At 50.7% G+C, this 23021-nt stretch overlaps 2 protein-coding genes across 3 annotated transcripts in view; one reads left to right on the forward strand and one right to left on the reverse strand.

The window, feature by feature from the left end:
• Positions 1–14439, reverse strand: part of SYMPK (symplekin scaffold protein) — a 50579-nt gene extending 36140 nt beyond the window's left edge. The window contains exons 1-8 of the mRNA XM_012520840.3: positions 14221–14439; positions 9867–9990; positions 9669–9734; positions 8431–8484; positions 8265–8338; positions 4891–5017; positions 3970–4219; positions 2574–2744 (exon numbers count right to left, since the gene is read on the reverse strand). Of these exons, the coding sequence (XP_012376294.2) occupies positions 2574–2744; positions 3970–4219; positions 4891–5017; positions 8265–8338; positions 8431–8484; positions 9669–9734; positions 9867–9971 (847 nt within the window). The 5' untranslated portion in view covers positions 9972–9990; positions 14221–14439. The remainder of the gene's footprint in view (positions 1–2573; positions 2745–3969; positions 4220–4890; positions 5018–8264; positions 8339–8430; positions 8485–9668; positions 9735–9866; positions 9991–14220) is intronic.
• Positions 14440–14525: 86 nt separating this feature from the next.
• FOXA3 (forkhead box A3) lies at positions 14526–20782 on the forward strand. Of its 2 annotated transcripts, none has more exons than XM_071209345.1 (2): positions 14526–14616; positions 19649–20782. In XM_071209345.1, the coding sequence occupies exon 2, from the start codon at positions 19679–19681 to the stop codon at positions 20633–20635; it is 957 nt and encodes a 318-aa protein (XP_071065446.1). In that variant the 5' UTR covers positions 14526–14616; positions 19649–19678; the 3' UTR covers positions 20636–20782. The 2 variants fall into 2 exon arrangements, with proteins under 2 accessions (XP_071065446.1, XP_004481594.1); XM_004481537.3 differs by lacking the exon at positions 14526–14616 and adding an exon at positions 15118–15331.
• The last annotated feature ends 2239 nt before the right edge of the window (positions 20783–23021 follow it).

Consider the following 23021-nt stretch of genomic DNA (forward strand, 5'->3'; position numbering starts at 1 on the left):
CTATTATATGCTTCTAATGTGGTTTTTTAAAATTTATTTATTCATTTTTTTAAAAAGTATTACATTCAAAAACTAACGTAGTTTTAATCTCATCCACTGTGTCTTTAATTCCCATAAGCTCTGGTACTTTTTTTATGCAGGCTTTCAAATTGTTCCTTATACTCATACAGTGTTATCTTTTTTTTTTTTTTTCAACATTTATTATTTATTTCCCCTTTCCCCCACCCCCTTCCGTGTCTGCTCTCTGTGTCCATTCACTGTGTGTTCTTCTGTGTCTGCTCACATTCTTGTCAGCGGCACTGGGAATCAGTCTCTTTTTGTTGCGTCATCTTGCTGCGTCAGCTCTCCATGTGTGTGGCACCACTCCTGGGCAGGCTGTGCTTTCTTCCTGCGGGGTAGCTCTCCTTGTGGGGCACACTCCTTGTGCGTGGGGCTCCCTGACACCCCCGCATGGCACAGCAGTCCTTGCACACATCAGCACTGTATGTGGGCCAGCTTGCCACATGGGTTAGGAAGCCCTGGGTTTGAACCCTGGTAGGCAGACGCTCTATCCATTGAGGCAAATCCGCTTCACGGTGTCACCTTAATATCCTTTATCACTTTAGTCATATTTTCCCTCATCTCCTTAAATTGACTAACAGGATTTATTTTTTATTAAAGATTTGTTCACTTTCCCTCTCCCCCAGATGGTTTTCTTGTCTGTCTGCTCACTGGCACCAGGAATCAAACCTGAGACCTCCCATGTGAGAGGCAAGTGCCCAATGACCTGAACCACATCTGCTCCCCACGGGTTGCCGGCTGGTGGCATCTGCTCATTGTGGCGGGGACGGCATCTAGCTTGTTTTCTTTTAGGAAGCACTAGGACCCAAACCCGTGATCTCCCATGTGGTAGGCAGGTGCCCAACTGGTCGAGTCACATCCTCTTCCCAAGGTTTATTTGAATATAATTTATAAGCTTCCTTAAATCCTGAGTCTCATCTAGATTCTTGGCTTGTTACTTTGAGTGGGCCTTATCTTTATGTTTCTTAGTGTGGGTTGTTATTTCTGTTGATATCTAGGGATCTGTTTATGTTGATGATTTTGTTCTGTTGATCCATTTCTCTCTCTTGCCTAGTGGTTTTATTTCACAGCTCTTCCCTAGTTTTACTTTAAGTTTTTCTGAAGCTTTAATATTACCCTGTTTAAGTAGTCAAAACTGCAGAGAACCACTAATGGGGCCTGACCAGGTCTAGTCTGCCTGGGAAAAAATCAGGAGAGGCCAGTGTGTCTTCCTTCACTTTCCCAGCTGGCCATCAAATGGTACTCCTTGGCAAACCCTTCCGTGGAAGTGAATCCTTTAATTTCCACTATCTCTTCTGAGCTAGCAAGTTATAGAAGTTACATTTGCTAAAGAGAAACCATAGTGAGCTATCCACCACACCCTCCCTTGTCCCTGGGAGCAATATGTCCTTTCTCCTCTCCACTGGCCACTCAGTTGCAAGTTTTACCACAGCTGTTTGTCGTGGGGGTGGGGGGTGAATGGCATTCCCAGTCACAGGGGTATCGACTCACAGTTTTCTCTTTGGCCTCTCCGTCTGTGTCCTCTTCCTCCTGGACAATGTGTATGGCACTTTCCTGGCCTGCAGGGTCCCTAAAATGGCTCCTTCAGACTACTACTACTTCTCCTGTATTTTGTAAGAGAGTTACCCTCTGCCTAAGCTACTCTGACACCATCTTGGATTGTCTCCCAGGGATATCCACCAGAATGACTTTCTAATGTCTAACAGTTATCTTAAGAAGCAAGCTTCCCCTGTTTCAAGGAGGTGAAAGAGGATGCCTATAATTTTGCCTGCCCAACATCCATTCCCCCTTCCTTGGCCAACAACACTCCCCTTCTCCTTTGAAAGAACCACCCTGTCTCCATTCTTAGGCCAAGGGGACATGAGATCCAGGAACCAATAAGAACACCACATTCCCTTGGCCACTATGATTGGTTCAGAGATAGGCTGGTAATCTGGTTGGCCAATCAGAAACAATGAGTATCAGTCCTTGGATTTCTGCTGGAATGACTGGGAAGGAGACACTCTCCTTCTCCTGGGGCTGACAGCCTCATGGTGGTGGATGGGGGACTGTCTTTGCTACACCAAAGAGAAAGCCAGAGAATAAAGTCAACGTGGAAAAAGAGCCAAGAGATGGAGAGGTTTCCATCACCCACACACAATCGTGACTCAAGATGATCTACCCCAAACTTCTCGGTTTTTCTTACATACCCAAAAATAGAGAAAATATAATGAATCTCCATATAGCCACCACTGTGTTGCTAGTCTTTAATCTGAGTATATCTATCCTGTGTTGCCCCCCTTCTTTTGGAGGGGGGGCAGTGACAGAGGGCTAGGATAGTTTAAACCATTTCACAGGCATCGTGTTGTTTCACCTGTATGTACCTCTTATTATAGAAGATTTGAACCAGGTGTCTGTCAAACATGACCATAAGAATCCCGTCCGATAGAACTGGAATTCCTTGGCTTAGCTTACACTTCTTCAGGAAAGCTCAGGCTGGTTAGTAGAGAGGGAAAGGGGAGCGACCAACTTACCATGCAGGGTCTCGTAGGCCTGGATCACCTCTGACATGAACATGGGCCTCTGGCGGGCGATGTTGGCAAGGGACCCCAGAGCCGTGGTCAGATTGATAGAGGAGATGGCAGGGTGCACCATGAACTTGAGCAACTGCTCCAGGGCAGCCTTGCCCTCTTCCCATAGCACATCTGATGAGGGAGAAGAAAAGAAAACCTGTCAGGAGGGTCTTTTCTTCCAGGCCTCTAGAGTGACTAGTCTTTAAGGCCGAAAGGAAGGAAAAGCCCCCTGGAAGGAGGAGCCCTGGTACATGGATGTCTGTGAACGGCTGAAAAAAACAGAAAAAAAATTCAGTTAGTGGTTGGAGAGTCCCATGAGGCTAAGTATCAATGAGAATTAAGATTCATTTCTGAAAATGACCAAAGCATGGGTTTGCAACGGGGAAAGACTAAAAATAATGCAGTTTGTCCTTTTAGATACTCTATGCAAAACTACTGAATGCAACATTACCTGAAATAGTGAAGAAAAAACAACCTAATGTCTATCACTTGGGAATGGGCTAATAGAGTGTGACGTGACCATACTATGGGAACATTTTGCAGCAACTAGGTATGACTTTGATATGGAAGGATGTCACCAAGATCTTACCATTGAGTTAAAAAGGTTGTCAACCAAAATATAAGAATAGTAATATTTATGGAATGCTCGTTATGCCAAAACTGTATTAACTCACTAAATGCTCACACCTGGACCTTAAAGCGGATGCCATAATGATGATCCCTAATTTATCAATAAGGAAAACAGACTCAGAGAGAACAGGTCACTTGCCCAGTGGTAGAGCTGGGATCCAAACCCAGGCCACTACACTCCAATGCCCTTCAGCTGAAAATATTTTCACAGAAGCTATGAAAATATCCATGCAAGTATCTAAATTTGCACAAGCAAAGAAAGGTCTGGAAGGAAACCCCAATACTCTGAACAGGTTTACCTTTGGAAAGTTGGGGGTAGATTTCCCCCTTTTTTTAGTTATACCTCTCTCCATTTATTAATGCTTTTATAAAATGAACTACTTTTATCAATTGCAGTTAAAGGAAAAATAAAACTAGCTAGCATTTATTGAATGCTCACACTCTCGTGGAACCTCACTACAAATCTGTGAAGGGGTACTATTATCATCTCTACTTTACAAAAAAAGAAAATAAAGTTTAAAGAGAAGTAACTTGCCCAAGTTCAAATAATGAGTAAGTGGTGAAGCTGGAATCTGAGCCAGCAAGGGCTGTTAATCACTGCACCCAGATTGTCTCCAGAAATTAAGAAACAAGGAAGAAAGGGGGTAGAGAAGAGAGTCAGGGAAGGACAAGGAAGTGGGCCAGTGCAATGACTGACAAATGGCACTAACCAAGGGGTGGCACTCACTGTACTGAACATAGGGGTGATCACGAGGGATGCGGTCCAGGCTGATGTCATGCTCCTGGTTCCGGGGCACGTCAGAGTCAGGCACACGGGGTGACAGGGTGACGATGAGGCCCTCCACAAATTTGATGGCATGGGTGCGGATGCCATCATTGTCAGAGTCCAACAACCGGATGATGTCGCCAGCCATGGCAGACACCATGTCCCAGCAGGCCTCCTGGAGCTCGCTGATGACCCGTGACTTGACCATCCACTGCCAGCGGCCCAGAGGGAGGAGCAGAGAGAGATAGGGACAAGTCATGAATCAGCATCACCACCCAGAGATCCATAAATGACGAACACATTCATTCGGGAAACATTTACTGAGTTCCGACTGTGTCTCCAGTCCTATCCACTGGAGAAACACATCACTGCACAGTGATGACCCAGACCAATGGAGGCTGAAATCTTAGGGAAGACAAAAGAATAACAATGCTGAGTTCACAAGGTAGTCGTGATTAAATGGATTTAGTCATTTCATTAACATCACTGAACCCCAGTCGATTGTTCTTTTCTTTCCTTCTCTCACCACAGCCCATAATTAATAGTTATGTGATTCTCTGATTAAGGTCTCTTTCCTCACTGGACTTTGAAGGCAGGACCCAGACTGTCTTGGTCACTGCTGTGTCCCAACGTCACTCAGTACAGGGCTGGGCACAGAGGAGGTATTCAGGGAATGTTTAACGGATGGATGGATGGAAGCTGGGTTAACGGCATTCTCCAGCCCAGCAGACATCAGATCACCTTCTTTATGCTCCCATAGACCAAGGGAACATCTTGCCCATAGGGAAAAGGATTTGACCCTGGTTTTGAACTCAAAAAGATATTACCCTGTAAATGAGATCTGCCAGGACAATGGGACGTCCCCAGGTGGGGAGTGCTCACCTGCAGGGCCACCTTGTAGAGTTGCGTCATTGTGAGGATGGCCTTCTTTACCACGTTCACATTCTCATCCCTCAAGAGCATGTTGAGGTTCGCAATCAATTTCAGCAATAACTCAATGTCTCGCTTGCTGAGGAATAGAAGAAAAGGTGCAAGGTCAAGGTGATTTGAGGGCAGGTGGTAGGAGCCTGAGGTCCAGGAGGAAAAGGAAATCAGGGTCAGTGTGCTGGGGATTTGCAACGGAGTTGGGAAGAGGGAATGGTAGGAAATGCACCTGTCTTTGTCTGCCAGCACATCCAGGTGAGAATGATGCCTGGCCCTGCTGACTGAGGCTGCCTCTGAACTGTCTAGATTGGTCCCAAAGGCCCCACTACTTTACTGCTGTTCACGTAAAGGGCAGGAGAGCCAGACAACCTGGGTTTAAATTCTGGTTTTGGTTTGCTATTTGCCAGCTGTGTGAATATAGGCAAGCAACCGTCCTTATTCAGAATAATATCTGCATCATAGGTTGTAGTGGGAATTGTAGCAATCCCTGTAAAGTGCTCGGAACAGCACTTGGCACATAGAAAACACTCAATAAATATGAGCCATCATAATAATCTTTAAAGCACTTTGCTTTACGTAGACACTATTGTTTACTGATTTGTTTACCTACATCTGAGGGGTCTTAAGGTGGAGATGCTTTCCACACCAGTATAGACCCAGGGCTCATATTATCAGGGTTCATCTAGTTATCAGTTGAAGGAAAGAATAAGTGAAAGGCCTTCAATAAATGCTTGTTTAATGAATAAACTCAAGAAGCCCATACCTAGAGAGTTCAGCACATGAAAATAATTTTTTAAGATTTATTTTTATTTTCCCTTCTCCTTTGCCTTCTCTTCTTGTCTTCTCTTTAGGAGGCAATCAGGAAGTGATCCTGGGACCTTCCGACATGAGAGAGAGGCACTCAATCATTTGAGCCACCTCAGTTCCCTGGTTTGTTGTGTCTCTCATGGTCTTTTCCTTTGGGTCTCTTTTTCGTTACGTAATCCTATTGTGTCAGCTCGCCTTTACCAGGAAGCCCTGGGAACCAAACGTGGGACCTCCCATATGGTAGAAGGGAGCCCAATCGCTTCAGCCACAACCACTTCCCCATGAATACAGTTTTCACAACATATATTACAATCTGCAATGACACACTAGTCAAAATAAGTCAAAAAAGGGAAGTGGATGTGGGTCAAGCAGTTGGGCACCTGCCTACCACACGGGAGGTCCTGGGCTTGGTTCCTGGTGCCTCCTACAGAGATAAGTTAAGACAGTGAGGGCGGTAGACTTGGCCCAGTGGCTAGGGCGTCCATCTACCACATGGGAGGTCTGTGGTTCAAACCCCGGGCCTCCTTGACCCGTGTGGAGCTGGCCTATGCGCAGTGCTGATGCACGGGGACCACGCGCAAGGAGTGTGCCCCGTAAGGAGAGCCGCCCAGAGCGAAAGGAAGTGCAGCCTGCCCAGGAATGGCACCACACACACGGAGAGCTGACACAACAAGATGATGCAACCAAAAGAAACACAGATTCCCATGCCGCTGATGACAACAGAAGCAGACGAAGAAGACGATGCAGCAAATAGACACAGAGAACAGACAACGGGGGGGATAAATAAATAAATAAATCTTAAAAAAAAAAAACAAAACAGTGACCTGACACAATGGGCTGGTGCGGGGAGATGACACAATGAGGAAATACAAAGATAGACACAGCAAGCAGAGAGCAAGGGTGGCTCAAGTGATTATGTGCCTCCCTCCCACATGGGAAGTTCTGGGTTTGGTTCCCAGTGCCTCTTAAAAATATGAGCTGACAGACAGCACACAACAAACAGACACCAAGAGGAGACAGTGAACACAAACAACAAGAAGTGGTTGGGGAGGGGTTTGAAATAAATAAAATAAATCTGTAAAAAGCAAAAAAAGTAAAAAAATAAGAAACTCAACTTAAGTCACATGAGGCTGGAACAATACCTGTCTTTGGCCAGTGCTATATTCCTGCAGCCTGACACAAATGCCAGGCACACAGCAGGCATCTGATACATATTTGTTGAATAAATAGATTTTCTTTTTCAAACTGTTATATCACAAATTCTCCCAGTAAAAGTCATTGAGGATTTGAGCTCTTGAGGGACTGACATGGTTTACAACCGGAGCCCTGACACATAATGGTGGTGTGATCATAAACCCACTTCACCTCTCTGAGACTCAGTTTTCTCTCCAGTAAAATGGGTCACAACAGCTGATTCAATGTTAATTCTGACGACCAAACAACAAAGAATGAAAAGCATTCGGTGTGATGCCTGGGAAATAGACAATAATCAATCAATCAGGATATTTTATGTCCTCCCAGTTACAAGGCATTAGTAAATCTTTAATAAATGAATGAGAAAATGACCTAGTTTGGTCACTCTGGCATTCTAAGCCTCGGTTTCTCTCTGTAAAAGGAGGACGGCAACAGTACTCCTTTCCTCCCCAAAGGCTGTTGTGAAGATCACAGGCAATAAAAAAGAAAAGGACCTAACAATGCACAGCCGAGTACGCACCCCACATGGCTGCTATCATTATGAAATTCATTCATTTGTTCAATAAACACCTACTCAACCCCTACTGTGTATTCTATACTCTGGGCATAGAATGGTCAACAGTATAGAAAAGTCCTACCTCATGGAGCTTACATTTTTGTAGAGAAAAGAAAAATCAAGTCCATTTCCATCACTGAGGAATGCCATAAAGGACTATGTCAAAGGAATGGCAGAGACCCACGGCAAGCAAGGGAGCAAGCCAGGCGACTACTGGGGGATGAGGAAGCTGAAGGAACACAAGTGTAGAGGCTGTGAAGAATAGCATTGTTTCCTGAGGAACAGCAAGGAGGCCGGGGAACTGGTGTGCAGTAAAGGGACAAGAGTGAAGGTCAGAGTGGCTGCCAGGAGTGAGATGGGGCAAGAGGGAGGAGGGTGACAGCAGTGTGGTGCTAAGCTCAGATTTACATATTAGCAGGATCACTGTAGCTGCCAAGTGCCAGAGTGGAAGCAGGGAGAGCAGTGATGCCGCTGCAGCCATCCAGGCAGCATCGTAGCTGGGAAAGTAGTTAAAAAACAGTCAGATTCTGTGTATATTTTGAAGGCAGAGCCAACAGTCCTTATTGATGATGTAGATGTGGGGCGTGGGAGGAGTAGAGGAAGCATAGGAGACGATGCCAAGATTACATCTTTGCTGGGGAGTCAGTGTGCATGGGAAGGAGAATGGGCCTAGGAAGTGGAGGGTAAGACTTTCAGGGCCAGAGCAGGCCAGGACTGGAGCTGAAGAGGCTGCCGCCACCAGGAGGGCTCCCGGGGGCTCCCCACGCTCCCATACCATGCCTCCTCGATGAAGCCGATGACAAATTTGCGCACTTCGATCAACTTGTCTGCTTGGAAAGCAATGATCTCCTGCCAATGTCAGGAAGAAGGTGGTTAGGGCTGCACCTGGATCCAGCCCTTCCCCCACACCCAGACCCCCTTTCCTCCCGTCCGTCACTCACATCCAGGAAGTTGTCCAGTAGTGTGGGGTCTTTGTTGATGATTAGCTCTTGGACCTACAAGGAGATTGGGGGTGGGAAAGAGGAACACATAAAACCAGGGTCCAGTCGATGCAGACAGGGAAACATAGGGGCAGGCTGCTGAAAACATCAAACTTCAACTCCTGGCTCTGCCAGTCCCTATCACGGCCCCGGGTCCCCTCTCTGAGGCTGTGTGCTCTTCTGTAAAATGGGGATTTTAAACACCAACTGAAGGGCTGTGCGCGGCTTCAGGGACAGCCTTCAAGGTACAGGTCCTGGTGCCTTGGTAGTCTCCTACCTTCCAGAGGTTTGGACTCCTTTTATCTGTCCATTCATTCTCTCTTCTTTCCGGCTATATGCCACCCCCCGTGTGATACTGCCATGACTTGGTATGGATTATAACAGTGAGAACCTATTTGTTCAGGCTCTTGTATCTGCCAGAAATAAGCTCTTTCTATAGATATCCTCATTTATGCCCAGTGCTTGCAGAGCAACTCCTATGACTCAAGAGAGTAGCTACTGAACGGCCCTCACGACCACCACTGCATCTCACACTTCCGCTGAGGCGCACTCTCCTGCCTAAGCCCACACTAAAGGAGGAGGAGCAATGGGGCTCTCACACAGGTAGTCTGACTGCACAGCCTCTGAGCTCTAACTGCCTCCTGTTCCAAACCAGTCCCAGCCCCCAAACCCTTCATGTCTTCTTTGCCTTTGCACATGCCTGGGAAGCTCTCCCACTCCCCTTATTCTCAGCTCCTGGCTCAGGTGTCCCCTCCTCCAGGAAGCCCTCCCTCGTCAGGCACCCACTCTGGGCTCTCATAGGTTTTTAATTCATCCGCCCCAGGTCTGCCCACTTTGGATCATCACTGTCTGGGAACACGGATGTCTTCTTCACTGGACTGGACCCTGGCAGAAAGTAAAGGCAATAACGGACAGCACAGGATTGGAGAAGGAATCCAGAACATAAGTCCTAGTAGAGTGACCTCGGGCTAATTATTTAAGTTCTGAAACTCTTCATTCTTCTGTTCAAAATGGGGGGTGAAATTACCCTGCCTTGTGGAACTTTTGTGGAAATGAAATGACATCACGCCTGCACAGCACTGAGCACTGAAGCTGACCTATGCTAAGAGCTCCGTATGTGGACACCAGTGTGGCGACCAGTGTCTTCTCCTGCACAGCTTTCCACTCCCCCAGCGTCGCGGTCATCCCCACCTCCTCACCTGCTTGAGCACTGTGATCTTTGAGTCGTTGGTGATCAGTGCTGCCTGGTTCAGGAGATCTACCACCTGGAAGGAGGAGAGGCAGGTGATAGTGCCAGTCTGGCCCCCTTGGCAATCCCACAGTGCCACGACCTAGAGATGGATCGTCCCAAGACAGGCTGTGCAACCAGCCCTTGGCAAGCCGTGTTCTCTACTCACCCTCTCTGAAGTGGTCATGCCATCGATGCCTGTTCCCTCCTCCTGTGTGAAAAACTGAGATGCCACACTCCGACGGGTGACACTGTCCCCACTGCTGTTTGCCATGGTTGTAGTCAGGTGTATCCTGGGGAAAAAGGGGCTGGATCAAGTTCTGGGTCTCAGTGGCTGGGCTGACCTTCACCCTGCCACCCTCAAGGCCTGTCCTCTCCCCATCAGGCCTTCCTAACCTCCCTCCAAGGTCTGTCTCAGGCTCAGTGTGCACGGGGGCTGCAGTCTGGGGGAGACTGATATCTGTTTCCCTGATGAAATCAGAGCCAGGTCTCCAAGCGCCACGTCCAGCACTTTAAAGCCAGTGAGCACACCGCATGCGTGTGCTGAGTGAGTCAACAAATGAACAATGGCAGCCCCCTCGCCAGTCTCCTAGTCTCCTGTCCCCCTCCATCTGGGCTGTGCTCTGGACCTGGGACCGGAGGAAGCATCCTAAACCTCAGCTCTGAGAGACACCAGTCATAGAGCCTTCCAGGTGGCAGAAAAGGTCCGGTTAAATAAATTGTACTCTGGAATACAGAACTATTTAAAAAGGGGGGAAAGATGGACTTTGGGGCATCTTTCTGAAAGTTACACTGGCAAAATGACAAAATGATTAATGCAGAAGGACATTAATTACAGTGCTGTTTATAACAGCAAAAGACCAGAAACAACCCCAAATTCTCAAATAGGGGAACTGGCTGAGAAAACCATGGAATGAAAAAATACTATTCAACTGTAAAAAGAATGAGGGAGGGGGGAAAAAAATGGGGAAAATCTCTATACACTCACTGAGAAAGTGGGCTCCAGCATATAGTAATTGACAGTAAAATGGAGAATGGTGCTTATTGTATGCTCTCTTTTTACATAAGACAGGAAAGGAAATATGTGTATGCACTAAAAAAAAAACCTGAAAGGATAAAGAAAAAGCAGAAGAGAGTAAACTAGGTAAAGAAATTTTGAAGGATCTCAATATATTAATTTTATCAGTAAGAAAAGCTGTCCAAGATGGCCTGTAGTATCACAGAATATATAGAATTCAACCCATTTTTTTTCAAGTTTCTGTGTGTGTATACATAGAAAGACTTGAACAAGAAACTTAACTGCTCTGCCTCTCAGTTCCTTCCTCTGTAAAATGAGATAGCAAGAGTGCCTATGTCCCAGGGCAATCCTAAAGAGCAAATGAATCAGTGTATGTAGTGAACATTCGTAAGTATGGCTATTCCTTTCAGATCTGAAGGATGTTCCATAAATTGTTAACAATAAATACCTCGGGGAAACAGAATTTGAGGTAGGTGAAGGATATTCCATAAACTGTTAACAATAAATACCCCAGGGAAACAGAATTTGAGGTGGGTGAAAATATGCATTTTTAAAAAGAAACTTTATATACTATACACATAAACTTTACATACCATACACATAAACTACTCAACCCGTATTTGCTGAATGACTAGCTGAACAGCCTCCCCCTACCATCCTTGCTGCCTGTCACCCCCACATCTTCATCAGAGTCAAAGCCAAAATCCCCATCAAGGCCTAGAAGACTGTATGAGCTGATCCCTCCAACCTCTGCCCTCGTCTCCCACTCTGTCCTCCTGGGTGTCTCAGCCACGGCCATTCTGCTTCCCTCCCATTACCTGAACATGCCAAGCACAACCGTTCCCCAAAGCCTCTGAGCTTTTCTTCCTTATGCCAGGAACACTCCTCCCCCCAGGTACCGGCCCAGCCCCCTCCATCAGTTCCTTCAGGCCTCCAGGGAAAGGTCTTCCCTGACCACCTATTTCAAATTTCAACTCCCTCTTCCTACTCCCCTGTTTGCTTTATTTTTCTCCATGGGATTTATTATCAACACGCTATATATTTATAAGTTCCATGAGGGCAAAAAATTTTCTATTAAAAATTTTTTTTCCTTAATTTAAAATTTTACTTTCTATTTTACAGTTTCCAAAATTCACAAATACCAACTCCTCCCTCTCCCATTCCCTGTAACCTCTAATCTACTTCCTGTCTCTACAAAGTTGCTATTTCTAGATATTTCATATAAATGAAATCACACAGTATTTGTCTTTATGGACCTTGCTTATTTCACCTAGCATAACGTTTTCAAGGTTCGCCCACATTGTAGCACATCTCAGAATTTTATTCCTTTTAATGGCTGGATAATATTCCATTGTAGGGATAGACCACATTTTTTTTAATCCATTCATCCACTGATGGACACTTACGTTGGTTCCACCTTTTGGCTATTGTGAATAATGCTGGAGTGATGAATGCTGGTATACAAGTATCTGTTCAAATCCCTGCTTTAAATTCTTCAGGATATATACCTAAGAGTGGAATTGCCAGGTCATATGGTAATTTTATACTTAAGTTTTTGAGGAACTGCTATAACACTTTCCACAATCCCACCAATAAAACATTAGGGTTCCAAATTCTCAACACTTGTTATTTTGTTTTTTGTTTGTTTGAAATAATAGCCATCCTTGTGGGCACTGTGATTTACATTTCCTCTTTTTTCCTTTAAAGATTTATTTTTTATTTCTCTCCCTTTCCTTCCCCCACCCTTGTCTGCTCTATATCTATTTGCTGTGTTCTTCTGTATCTGCTTGCATTCTTTTTTAATACATTCTATAAATTTACCATTTCTTTTTCTTTCTTTTTTTAAAGATTTATTTATTTATTTCTCTCCCCTTACCCCCCTACCCCAGTTGTCTGTTCTCTGTGTCTATTTGCTGCGTCTTCTTTGTCCACTTCTGATCTCCCATACGGTAGGCCGATGCTCTATCAGTTGAGCCAAATCCGCTTCCCTGCATTTCCTGAAATAGCTAATGATACTCAGCATCTTTTCATATGCTTACTGGCCATTTTTATGTCCTCTTTGGTAAAACATCTAAGCCCACTTTTAAATTGGGCTGTCTTTTGTGTAGCGGGGTTTTAAGAGCTGTTTTTTTTTTTTTTTAAGATTTATTTATTTATTTATTTCTCTCCCCTAACCCCTCCACCCCGGTTGTCTGTTCTTTGTGTCTATTTGCTGCGTCTTCTTTGTCCGCCTCTGTTGTTGTCAGCGGCATGGGAATCTGTGTTTCTTTTAGTTGCGTCACCTTGCTGCATCAACTCTCCCTGTGTGTGGCACTATTCCTGGGCAGGCTGCACTTTCTTTCGCGCTGGGCGGCTCTCCTTACGGGGTGCAGTCCTTGCGCATGGGGCTTCGCTAAGCGAGGGACACCCCTGCGTGGCACGGCACTCCTTGCGTGCATCAGCACTGCGCATGGGCCAGCTCCACACAGGTCAAGGAAGCCGGGGGTTTGGACTACCAACCTCCCATGTGGTAGACGGAAGCCCCAACCACTAGGCCAAGTCCGCTGCCAAGACCTCTTTATATATTCTGGGTATTTAGACCTTATCGGACATACGATTCGTAGAGCCAAGCATGGCGGCAGAATCCATTATCAGCTGTCTCTCTGAAAGGAGCTGATTCTTCACTCCTTTGTCTGCTCACATTAGCCTTGGGTCATGGCCACCCACCAATCCAGCAGAACACAATGAACCTCCTCCACCGACCTCATTGCTTCCCCCTCCCTTCCAGAGCATTCTTTAGGGAGTACTTTGCCCGGCTCCCACTTGGGAGTCTGATGACTTCCTTGTACACGCCAGAATTGCCCATGGTGTATCTCTCATTCATTCAACAAACATTAACTGGGCATCTCTAGTGTGACCCGCTGGGAACACAACGGCGACCCAACTACTCCCAGCCTCTGCCCTCGTGGAGCTCACGGTCACAGACATAATCAAATAGTCACTTAAATAAAAGTCTAATAACAAAACAGACCACACGTGACATAAAGGACAGGAACAGGGACCTATGAGAGCGTTCAGCAGGAGTGTGGGGGGGTAGGGACGGGAAAAGAAGGCTTCGCAGAGGAAGTGACGTCTGTGCAGACCTTAAGGATGAATGGGAGTTAGCCGGAATAGGTAAAGGGATGTTGCAGGCAGAAGGGACAGCATATGCAAAAAACCCTGACACGGGAAGGCGCAAGGCGAATTTGAGGAACCGATAAGCCAGTGCAGCTGTGAGAGGTGGGAAGTGAACAAAGAGGCAGAGACTAGGACGGTGCGGTCGGCGTGGGGGGACGCGCCTTCGGGGCCACGTTGGAACTTTGCTCTAAGGGCACTAGGGAGCCACGGAAGGGTCCTGAGCAGGGGAAGATCCGGAGGTCCCGAACCCCACTGCTCACTTCTCTTCTCTACATGTTCCACAGCGCCCCTGTCTCCTAAGGATCCCCCCACCCTTAGTCCCCGGATCCCCAAGCAGTTCCCCACTCACCGCGGTTCTGGCCTCTGTCCCTCTCGCGCCCCCTCAGCAGCACCTCAACTCAGACGCCGCTGCCGCCATCTTCCGTTCGCCTCCATGACACTGCGCAAGCGCCGCGCACGCGAGGCCGCCGGGAAATGGAGTCCAGATCGCAGCCCACCCCCACCCCCCGGCCTCACGCCGCGCCCTCGGCCTCCCGCCCTCCCCCAGAGTTCGCCGGGACGGTCCCTCACTTCCGGCCTCGGGGCGCCATGCCTTCTGGGAAATGTAGTCCCTTAGCGGACGCGTGGTTCGGAAAGGGAGCTTAGAGCCTTCTGGGAAATCGAGTTCCCGGTGGTTTTGAGTCCTTGGACGGCTGGGGTTGGAGACAGCGGGGAGCCCGAGCGGCGAAGCTCCTAGATTTTGGAGGTAGTCTCTTGCCCTAGGGGGTCTGACCAGAGACCCCGATTCCCTCCAACTTTGGCCCGGACCCTTTACACAGCCCGGAGCATTTCCAGCCGTCGGAAGCCTCAGTCTTCCCGCTGGTCCAATGGGGGTGTGGTTTCGAGGATCTCTTAAGGGTCCTTGCAAGCCTGGCCGCTGCGCCCCCTTTCCTCCGAGACTGCCACGCAGGATTCTGGCTACTCGCCTCTCAGGTCGACATAATGAAAGCCCTTGGCGTAGTTGGTCCCCAGAGTTCTGCCTTCGGGGCCCTTGCTCTCAGCAACGTCCCTCGCCCACAGCTCGCTTTTCAGCTTTCTGCCCTCGCGCCCCTGGGCTGCGGCTCCCGGCGCCTGAGGTCTGTCTTCACGCGATCCCGCAGGGGGCGCCCCAGGCCGAGCGCGCCGCCCTCGGGGAGGCGGGAGGGAAGCCTGGGGCGGGCGAGGCGGGGGTGGCGGGGGGGTTGTCCCGGCTATAAAGCGTGGCCACCTCCTGCGGCGTCCGGGACGGCGGGGACCCCGGGCGGTCGGACGGGCGGGCGCCGGTCGGAACTCCGGCCGGATCCGCGGGGAGATCCGAAGTTCTCCGTTCCCCGGGGCCGGAGCGGGGGCGGGTCGGGGCGCCAGCCCCGGGGATGCTGGGCTCGGTGAAGATGGAAGCCCACGACCTGGCGGAATGGAGCTACTACCCCGAGGCGGGCGAGGTGTGTCCTCGGGGATGGCGGAGCGGGAAGTGAGGGTCAGAGACCGGGGTGCGGGGCATACGGGGGCCGAGGCATCTAGTGGGGGAACCGCAGAACTAGGGACTTGGAGACCAGGTGTGGGAGGCAGGGTTAGAGCTTGGGCGCGCGGTCTAGGCAGGCGAGTTTGGGGGGTGAGGGCTTAAAAGGGATTCGGGGGAAAGTTAGGCAAGTATCAAGTCGGAGTTTAAACGTGAGCGCCGAAAGTTCGGGACACCAAATCCAAGGGAGTAAATCAACAGCCTTAAAGTAGGAATCCGAGCCCTAGGAAAGGGGACAGAGCTGGGGATTAGGAAATGGGGATCAAAGTTGGGTGGAAAGATAGGGACTAAGAGAAGGTAGGGGTCACCATTGAGGAACCCAGGGGCCAGTGCAGCTGGAGAGGGGGAGTGAGCTGGGGTGGGAGCTCAGGATTCGACTATGGTGTTAAAGATGGGGGTTCTGGACCACCTAAAACGGTCAGAATAGAAGTGGGCATTCAGGGGTAAGAGACGAGGGTGCTCAGAGATGAAGCTTCAGTTTGGGGGTCTGAGCTAATAGGCAGGTTAGAAATGGGACTCAGATCAGGACCCAGATGGGGTCAGAGTTGAGGGCCCAAGACCAGGAGATGTGGCCATCAGCATTGGCAGGGGTGGTGGGACGTGCGGGTCATTTTCCACCCCCTATTCCTCTCAGGACCCCTACTTCCTCTGAGCTGAATTCCAGTGGTTTAAATTTTATTAGACCTCAGCAGGGACTCCCCTCTTTTGGGGGCTTCAGATTGAACTTCCACCCCCAGCAATCTCCAGTAACTGCTAAGGTTTTCATCCAGTCCCATCTCAGAGAAGATCTCCCTGGATTTGGGGGCGGGGGCATATCCTAACTCCCTTACTTACTCCAGCAGACCAGAAGACCTTCCCCAAGTCTAACTCCCGTTCCTCATGCTGCACTCTACAGTCAATATTGTTTGTTCTGGAGAAGAGGGATCCCAGTCTGAGAGTTATGGGAGTCTGGAGTCTTGGGCTCCTAACCTGGACAGGGACTGTGGGGCTGGAAAGGCTGGGTTCTGAAAGGAAAGAACTGAGACCTGGGGCAACAGGAGGACCCCAGCGTGCCTAAGTCCCGGGTCTGGATTTTGAAGCTGTAGGGTGGGATTTCTGGATCCCCAGGCCTTCAGGGGCCCAGGAGGGGCCAATCCTGGGGCTGTAGAGGTGTGAGGTACACGCGGAGTGGGGCAGGGCCAGCTGGGGAAGGGATTGGGAGAGCTGCGAAGTGGAGGCAGGGTAGCTGGAGGTGCCAGTTGTAAGATGGCAAAGGGGAGACCAGGGTGGGAGGGGGAGGCTTCTGGAAAGTGGGGGCTGGGGAGATCCCATCTGGACCTCTGGAGAGCTGGGTTTGGGGACATGGTTTAAGGGAACCATCTATAAATAGATGACTTAGGGGCATAGCTTAAGAAATTTGAATGGATTCAAATTTAGGGGACAGTTTGTATGGACAGTCTAGATAATTCAGAAATCGAAGAGCAACCTGGAGTGATCAGCACCTGGGGGCATATTTTAGAAGAGTTGACATATGCAGGGGCTAGAAATTGGAGGAGAGAGTCCAGGGGTCTCCCAGCCCTCCCCTCGGGGGAGCCCACCTCTCCCCTTCTGGGTCAGAACCAGGTGGGGAGAAACAGATGCACACACCCAGCCCCTGAGAACTGAGAGGGTCCCCAGCTGCCACATAGCCACTGAACCCCCTGCAGTAACCTTCACACCCCTGACTGCTGTTCATCAGGAGGCAGCTTGGACAGTTGTCACCTTGGGGCGACCCTGTTGGCCTCAAGTTCTTACCAATCAGCTGGTCCAACTGCTCCCCCATTTTAGAGATGGAAAAACGGAAGCCCCGAGGAGTCGGGGGGCGCCTGCCGGCGGGGCTGGCCCTGGGGCTGGGGCTGAAAGCTAGGCTTCTCTCGGGCTGCACACTGCCTCCCTCTGTTCCCTGTCACACCCTCCCCCAGAGACAATAAGGAAATGAAAGGGGAGAAATTCCAGCCTCCTAGAGTGGGGGTGCAGGTCCCCTGAGGGCTTCCCCCCATTCTCAGCCCCGCCCTGGTGGCAGGGAGATCCGGCTCAGACCCGGACACTGGGGGTTCATCCCTGCCCCGGGGTGTGGGAAAGCCTAGGGTGGATTTGAGCAGCAGGAGTGCTTGAGGTCAGACCTCCAGAAGGACTTCCGGGTGGGTGGGGAGCCCGGAAAGGAGCACCTGGGGTCCCAGTCTGTCTTAATCTGCAGTACAAGAGCCCCACTGAGTTGGGAGAAGTAAGGGGTGGAGGGCAGAGGGATTGAGGAATCCTTTCCGAAATTCCTGATCCCACTGACTTCATCACCTTCTCCCTTCATCCCTTTTCTTAATCGGGGGAGGGGCAGCACTAGCCCCTCAGTGCAGGGGTGAATTTCTGGCTCCAGTCGCAATGTTGGACTTCTGGGGAGAATTGATGCTGAGGGATGGAAACTGATACAGAGGGAAGATAGAGATGGGGGTGGGAGGCGAGTGGGGAGATGGGGAGGGAAAGACAGAGAGGGGACCGAGCTAGACATGAGGAGGGGGGAGGGAAGGAAAACACACACACACACAGCGAACCAGGAGATCCAAAGAGCTGAGAGCCACCTGGAGAGAGGGACCTGCGAAGTAGGCGGGATTCCTCTCGGCTGGTTGCCACCTGTCCCTGGCTCCCTGAGTAGCCTTGGGCAGGTCCCATTTCTCTTTGGACCTGCAGATGGTTCCAGCCTTGGGGGAGGATGAGAGGGGACCCGCTGACCCACAGCAAAGGTGGCCCCAGCCAGAGCTATCGCAGCACCCCAATGCCATGGGACCCCAGCCAGGGGTGGGGCCCCCTCCCTCCCAGGGCAGACAGGGATGGCTGGTGAAGGAGGAGGGAGAATGGGCGGAAGGGAGCAGGTGAGAGGGGAGGAGAGGCACAGAAGGAGAGACACCACCACCTCTGATGCTTTGTCTCCTCCGGCTTTACTTGTTCAGTGTGAGCCTTTCTCGCTAGACTGCCAACTCCCCGAAAGCAGACGATTCTGTCTGTCTTGGTTACTGCTTTCATAGCATGACACAGCTCACAGGTTCTGGAGCCAGTCTACCTGGGTTCAGAATCCCAGTTCTGCCCGTCAATTGCTGTGTGGCATGGGACAACCTCTCTGGGCTTCAGCTTCCTCAACTGTAAAATGGGGGTCGTCAGGGCAGCCTACCCCGCAGTGGAAGGAGGGTGACAGGAGACAGTTCCTGCAAAGTAGCTGGCACAGAATAGGTGGCCAATATCTACTTGCTGAGTGGAAGAAGGAATATAGAGAGACATAGAGACAGCTATCATATTTCGTTGTGCTAAGATGAACCTTTTTCCCCATTTGAACATTTCTGAAAATGGGATGTATTGTACAGCCAATAGTGCCTAATGATTGTAATTGACAACCGATGGTGTCTAGTGATTGTAGTTTTTCTGTTCTTATTGCTATATAATGATACAGGTGACCAACTCTGATGTCTTAGATGTGATGATGTGTAGTAAATAGATGTGAATTCTAATATTCAAACGTTTCTGACCTATGGCGATAGGAGCTTTATACGGTTAGCCTAGAAGATCAATAGTGTACACATACAGGCAAGATTATTAGATACATCAGTAGTTCTCCATGCTTTTGGTCTCAGGATCTCATTACATGCTTAAAAGTTATTGAGGACCCCAAAGAGTTTTTGTTGATGTGAGTTGTGTCTATGGATATTTACTACATTAGAAATAAAAACTGAGAAAAGTTAAATGCATATTAATTCATTTTTAAATAATGTTAGTAGAAATAATCTTATTAAAATAACTCCTTCAAAAAAAATTTAGTGAGAAGGCTGACATCATTTTATAATTTTGCAAGCCTCTTTGATGTCTGGCTCAGTAGAAGATAGATTCTCATAGCCACTTCTGCGTTCTGTCGTGATTTCACACCATGCAGCCTCTGAAAACCCCACCATCCACTCGTGAGGGAATGAGAGCGAAAAAAACAATATCCTGGTACTACTGGGTAAATAGTTCTGACCTGTGGAACCTCTCCCCGGGTTCCCTGGACCACACTTTGAGAACCATTTTAAGAATATGTGTTAAGAGAGATGGGGTGGGGGAGACAGCTACCTACAAAGAGAGGTAAGGATGGAGGGGATTTGTAGAGTGAGACAAGACAGACAGACACACAGGGGGTCCAGTGACCCTCCGCCCACAGCAGAGACCCACTGACCCCTCCCCATCTCTCTTTCCCTCCCTGCAGGTCTATTCCCCGGTGACCCCAGTGCCCACTATGGCCCCCCTCAACTCCTACATGACTCTGAACCCTCTGAGCTCTCCCTACCCCCCAGGGGGGCTCCCTGCCTCCCCTCTGCCCACAGCACCCTTGGCACCCCCAGCTCCCGCCACCCCCCTGGGGCCCACCTTCCCAGGCCTGGGTGCCAGCGGCGGCGGAGGCAGCAGCTCGGGGTACGGGGGCCCGGGCCCGGGGCTGGTGCCCGGGAAGGAGCTGCCCAAAGGGTACCGGCGGCCCCTGGCCCACGCCAAGCCGCCCTATTCCTACATCTCGCTCATCACCATGGCCATCCAGCAGGCACCGGGCAAGATGCTGACGCTGAGCGAGATCTACCAGTGGATCATGGACCTCTTCCCCTACTACCGGGAGAACCAGCAGCGCTGGCAGAACTCCATCCGCCACTCGCTCTCCTTCAACGACTGCTTCGTCAAGGTGGCGCGCTCGCCCGACAAGCCGGGCAAGGGCTCTTACTGGGCCTTGCACCCCAGCTCAGGCAACATGTTTGAGAACGGCTGCTACCTGCGCCGCCAGAAGCGCTTCAAGCTGGAGGAGAAGGTGAAGAAGGGTGCGGGCACCTCCACCACCAGGAGCGCGGCAGGCTCGGCCTCCTCGACGACCAGCACCGCCTCCGCAGCAGTGGCGTCCCCCACGCCTGAGCCCCAGGCCCCGCCCCCCGAGCCTGAGGCCCGGGGTGGGGAAGCTGTGGGGGCTCTGGACTGCGGCTCACCCCCTTCCTCCACACCCTATTTCACTGGCCTGGAGCTTCCAGGGGAGCTGAAGTTGGACGCGCCTTACAACTTCAACCACCCTTTCTCCATCAACAACCTGATGTCGGAACAGACACCAGCGCCTCCCAAACTGGACGTGGGGTTTGGAGGCTATGGGGCTGAGAGTGGGGAGCCTGGGGTCTATTACCAGGGCCTCTACTCCCGCTCCCTGCTTAATGCATCCTAGCAGGGGGGTGGGAGCACAGTGGGTGGAGGATGGCCGTAGCTCACACCATCAGGCTCTTGGGGCCTGACTCTCTTGGTGGACACTTTGCTTGTCCCATCAGTTGACGCCTTGGTTGGCTTCTTGCTTACTCTGATGACTGCCATCTCTGTGGGCATTGTGGCAGTCCTTGGGTATTGTGGTCACCACCACTGACATCTTGGTTGGCCCGTTGGGTCCCGTGAAGACTGCCAGGTTGAGAAATATTATTAGTTGATCCATAAGGTGCTTCGATGGCTGCCATCTGGGGTAACATCTTGGTTGGCCCTTTGGGTGTGATGTCTGTCTTCTTGGTGCGATGGTGATATTATTTTTAAGACATCTTCTTTGGCCTGGTGGGTGCTGTGATCATGGTTTTTCTGGTGGACTTCTCACCACAGTAGGTGCCACGTTGACCACCATCTTGCATAACACCTTTATTGGCCATCGGGTGCTATGATGGCCACCATATTGATTGGCCAACATCAGTGGTGTACTGTCGTGCACCACGATAGCCACCATGGCTGCTGTATTGCATGGCCAAATCCTTATTGTCTCCTTGGTGTGGGCTGGGGGGGGATGGGGATGGGAATGCTCCTTGGTGTTCTCTGGAACCCACCCCCTCCTCTGGCTGGAGGACTCAGAAAGGGCTCAGGTATGGGGAATTTCTACTGAAGTCTGGTTCTTGCCCGGGAAGCAGGATACTGGCTGTATTTGACCATTAAAGGCACCATTTCCGCCTCTTTCCGCATGTCTCTTTTCCTTGGTGGGTGGGTCTCCAAGGGGCCTGAACACCTGAATTTCTGTTCCCCTTCTCCTCTTTCTTTCCTGCCCCCAAGAGCTGGCTGCCTCTGGGTGAGGGGAGGGGCTGGGGGAGGCATCGACCTGACCTTTGGCTCTTTGCTGTCCCTGACCCCAAGGACAGTTTGTTCACAGATAGCAGCCCCCGCAGCAGTGGGGCCAAGGCAGCAGGGGGAGGTGGCTCTGGTGACCAAGGCCATCTCCCCACCCCCATGTCCAGACACACACCTCTAGCTGGCCCCTCTCAGGATTTCCAATCCTGAAATGAGCTTGGGGGCTGCTCAGTTTGGGGTTCAGATGGGGAGGGGAAAAAGGGACAGACGAGGTGTTCACTGAAGGCTGTAGACTGTGTGTGCTGGAGTGTGTGTGTGTGTGTCTGAGTGTCTAAGTGTGTGTTTGTGTGCTGTGAGGGCCCCTGCAGGTCACAGGATAGCGCTATGCCTGCTGGGGTCCCTGTGGTCTGCCATGGTTGCTTGTGCCCCTCGAATGTGTGGGGAAGACCCCGGGGCTCTGGGTTTGTGTGGCTGTTCACGCTCTGGGTGTGTGTTCCCTGCGGTTGTCTCATTGCGTATGTATCTTCCTTGGTTTTTGTGGCTCTCTTTGTACACCTATCTTTGGGTGCCTCTTGGGTCTCGTTCAGTTAGTTTCCCTGTCCGTGGTCGTGTGCATGCATCCTTGTCATCGTGTGTTTTTGTGCATCTCTGCAAATCATATGTTTGAAAGAAAACGCACGGGTCTGCATGCCGCTGCCTCCAGCACTGGTGGGCCTGCTGAGCAGGGGGCGTGCCTCTGGGCCTCCTGTGGGGAGCGAGCTGGGCCCTCCTTGGGCCGCTGTGGGCCTCAGCCCAAGGTCCTGGTGTCTGTCCCTCCAGGTCCCCCTCTGGGTCCTGCGTGTCTGCCTCGGATGGACTGTGGGCACGGCTCTCGAGGAAACCCGTGCCCTTTGCACCCCTCAATTCGCAGAGTGGAAACTGAGGCCCGGGCTGGGAAGGGACCAGGCCAAGGTGGTCAGTCGGGAGGGCTGGAGCACTCTGCCTCTGACCCCCTGTGACCTGTGCTGTGGGCGTGTGTGGCGTTTCTCCCAGTTTCTGTGTGTCTTTCTCCTTGACCCTCACCGCCATGCCTCTCTGTGTCCCCGACCCCCTCTCTGTCCCTCGGTTTCTTTGACTATGTGGCCTGCACGGTCTCCACATCCCTCTCACCCGGCAGCTGTGCGGCCCCTCCGGGTCTTGTCCCGCCCTGTCTCCGGTCCTTTCTCTCTATTGCTTTCACCGTCTCTTCTTTCCCTTCCTTGGGGTCTCTGTCACTCCCTCCTCTTGGGGACCCTGACTCGTGCTCTCTAGGGTCTGTCTCCCTCTTCCTTTGGAGCCTGCCCTCCGCCCCTCTACTGCTCCCCCTTCCTCTCCCAACTCCCTGAGTTTCCTCCTCTACCTGCCACCTCGCAGGCTGGGTCCTCTATTTCTGTCGCCGTGCCCGCCTTGCCCCGCTGCGTGTCACCCCCCCCCCGCCCCCTGCCGTGCTGGCTCCCTGTCAGCCGTCCCACCAGCCTCGCTGTCCTGGGCAGGCTGGG

The sequence above is a fragment of the Dasypus novemcinctus genome, chromosome 18 (assembly GCF_030445035.2).
Source record: "Dasypus novemcinctus isolate mDasNov1 chromosome 18, mDasNov1.1.hap2, whole genome shotgun sequence".
Classification (NCBI taxonomy): Eukaryota; Metazoa; Chordata; class Mammalia; order Cingulata; family Dasypodidae; genus Dasypus; species Dasypus novemcinctus.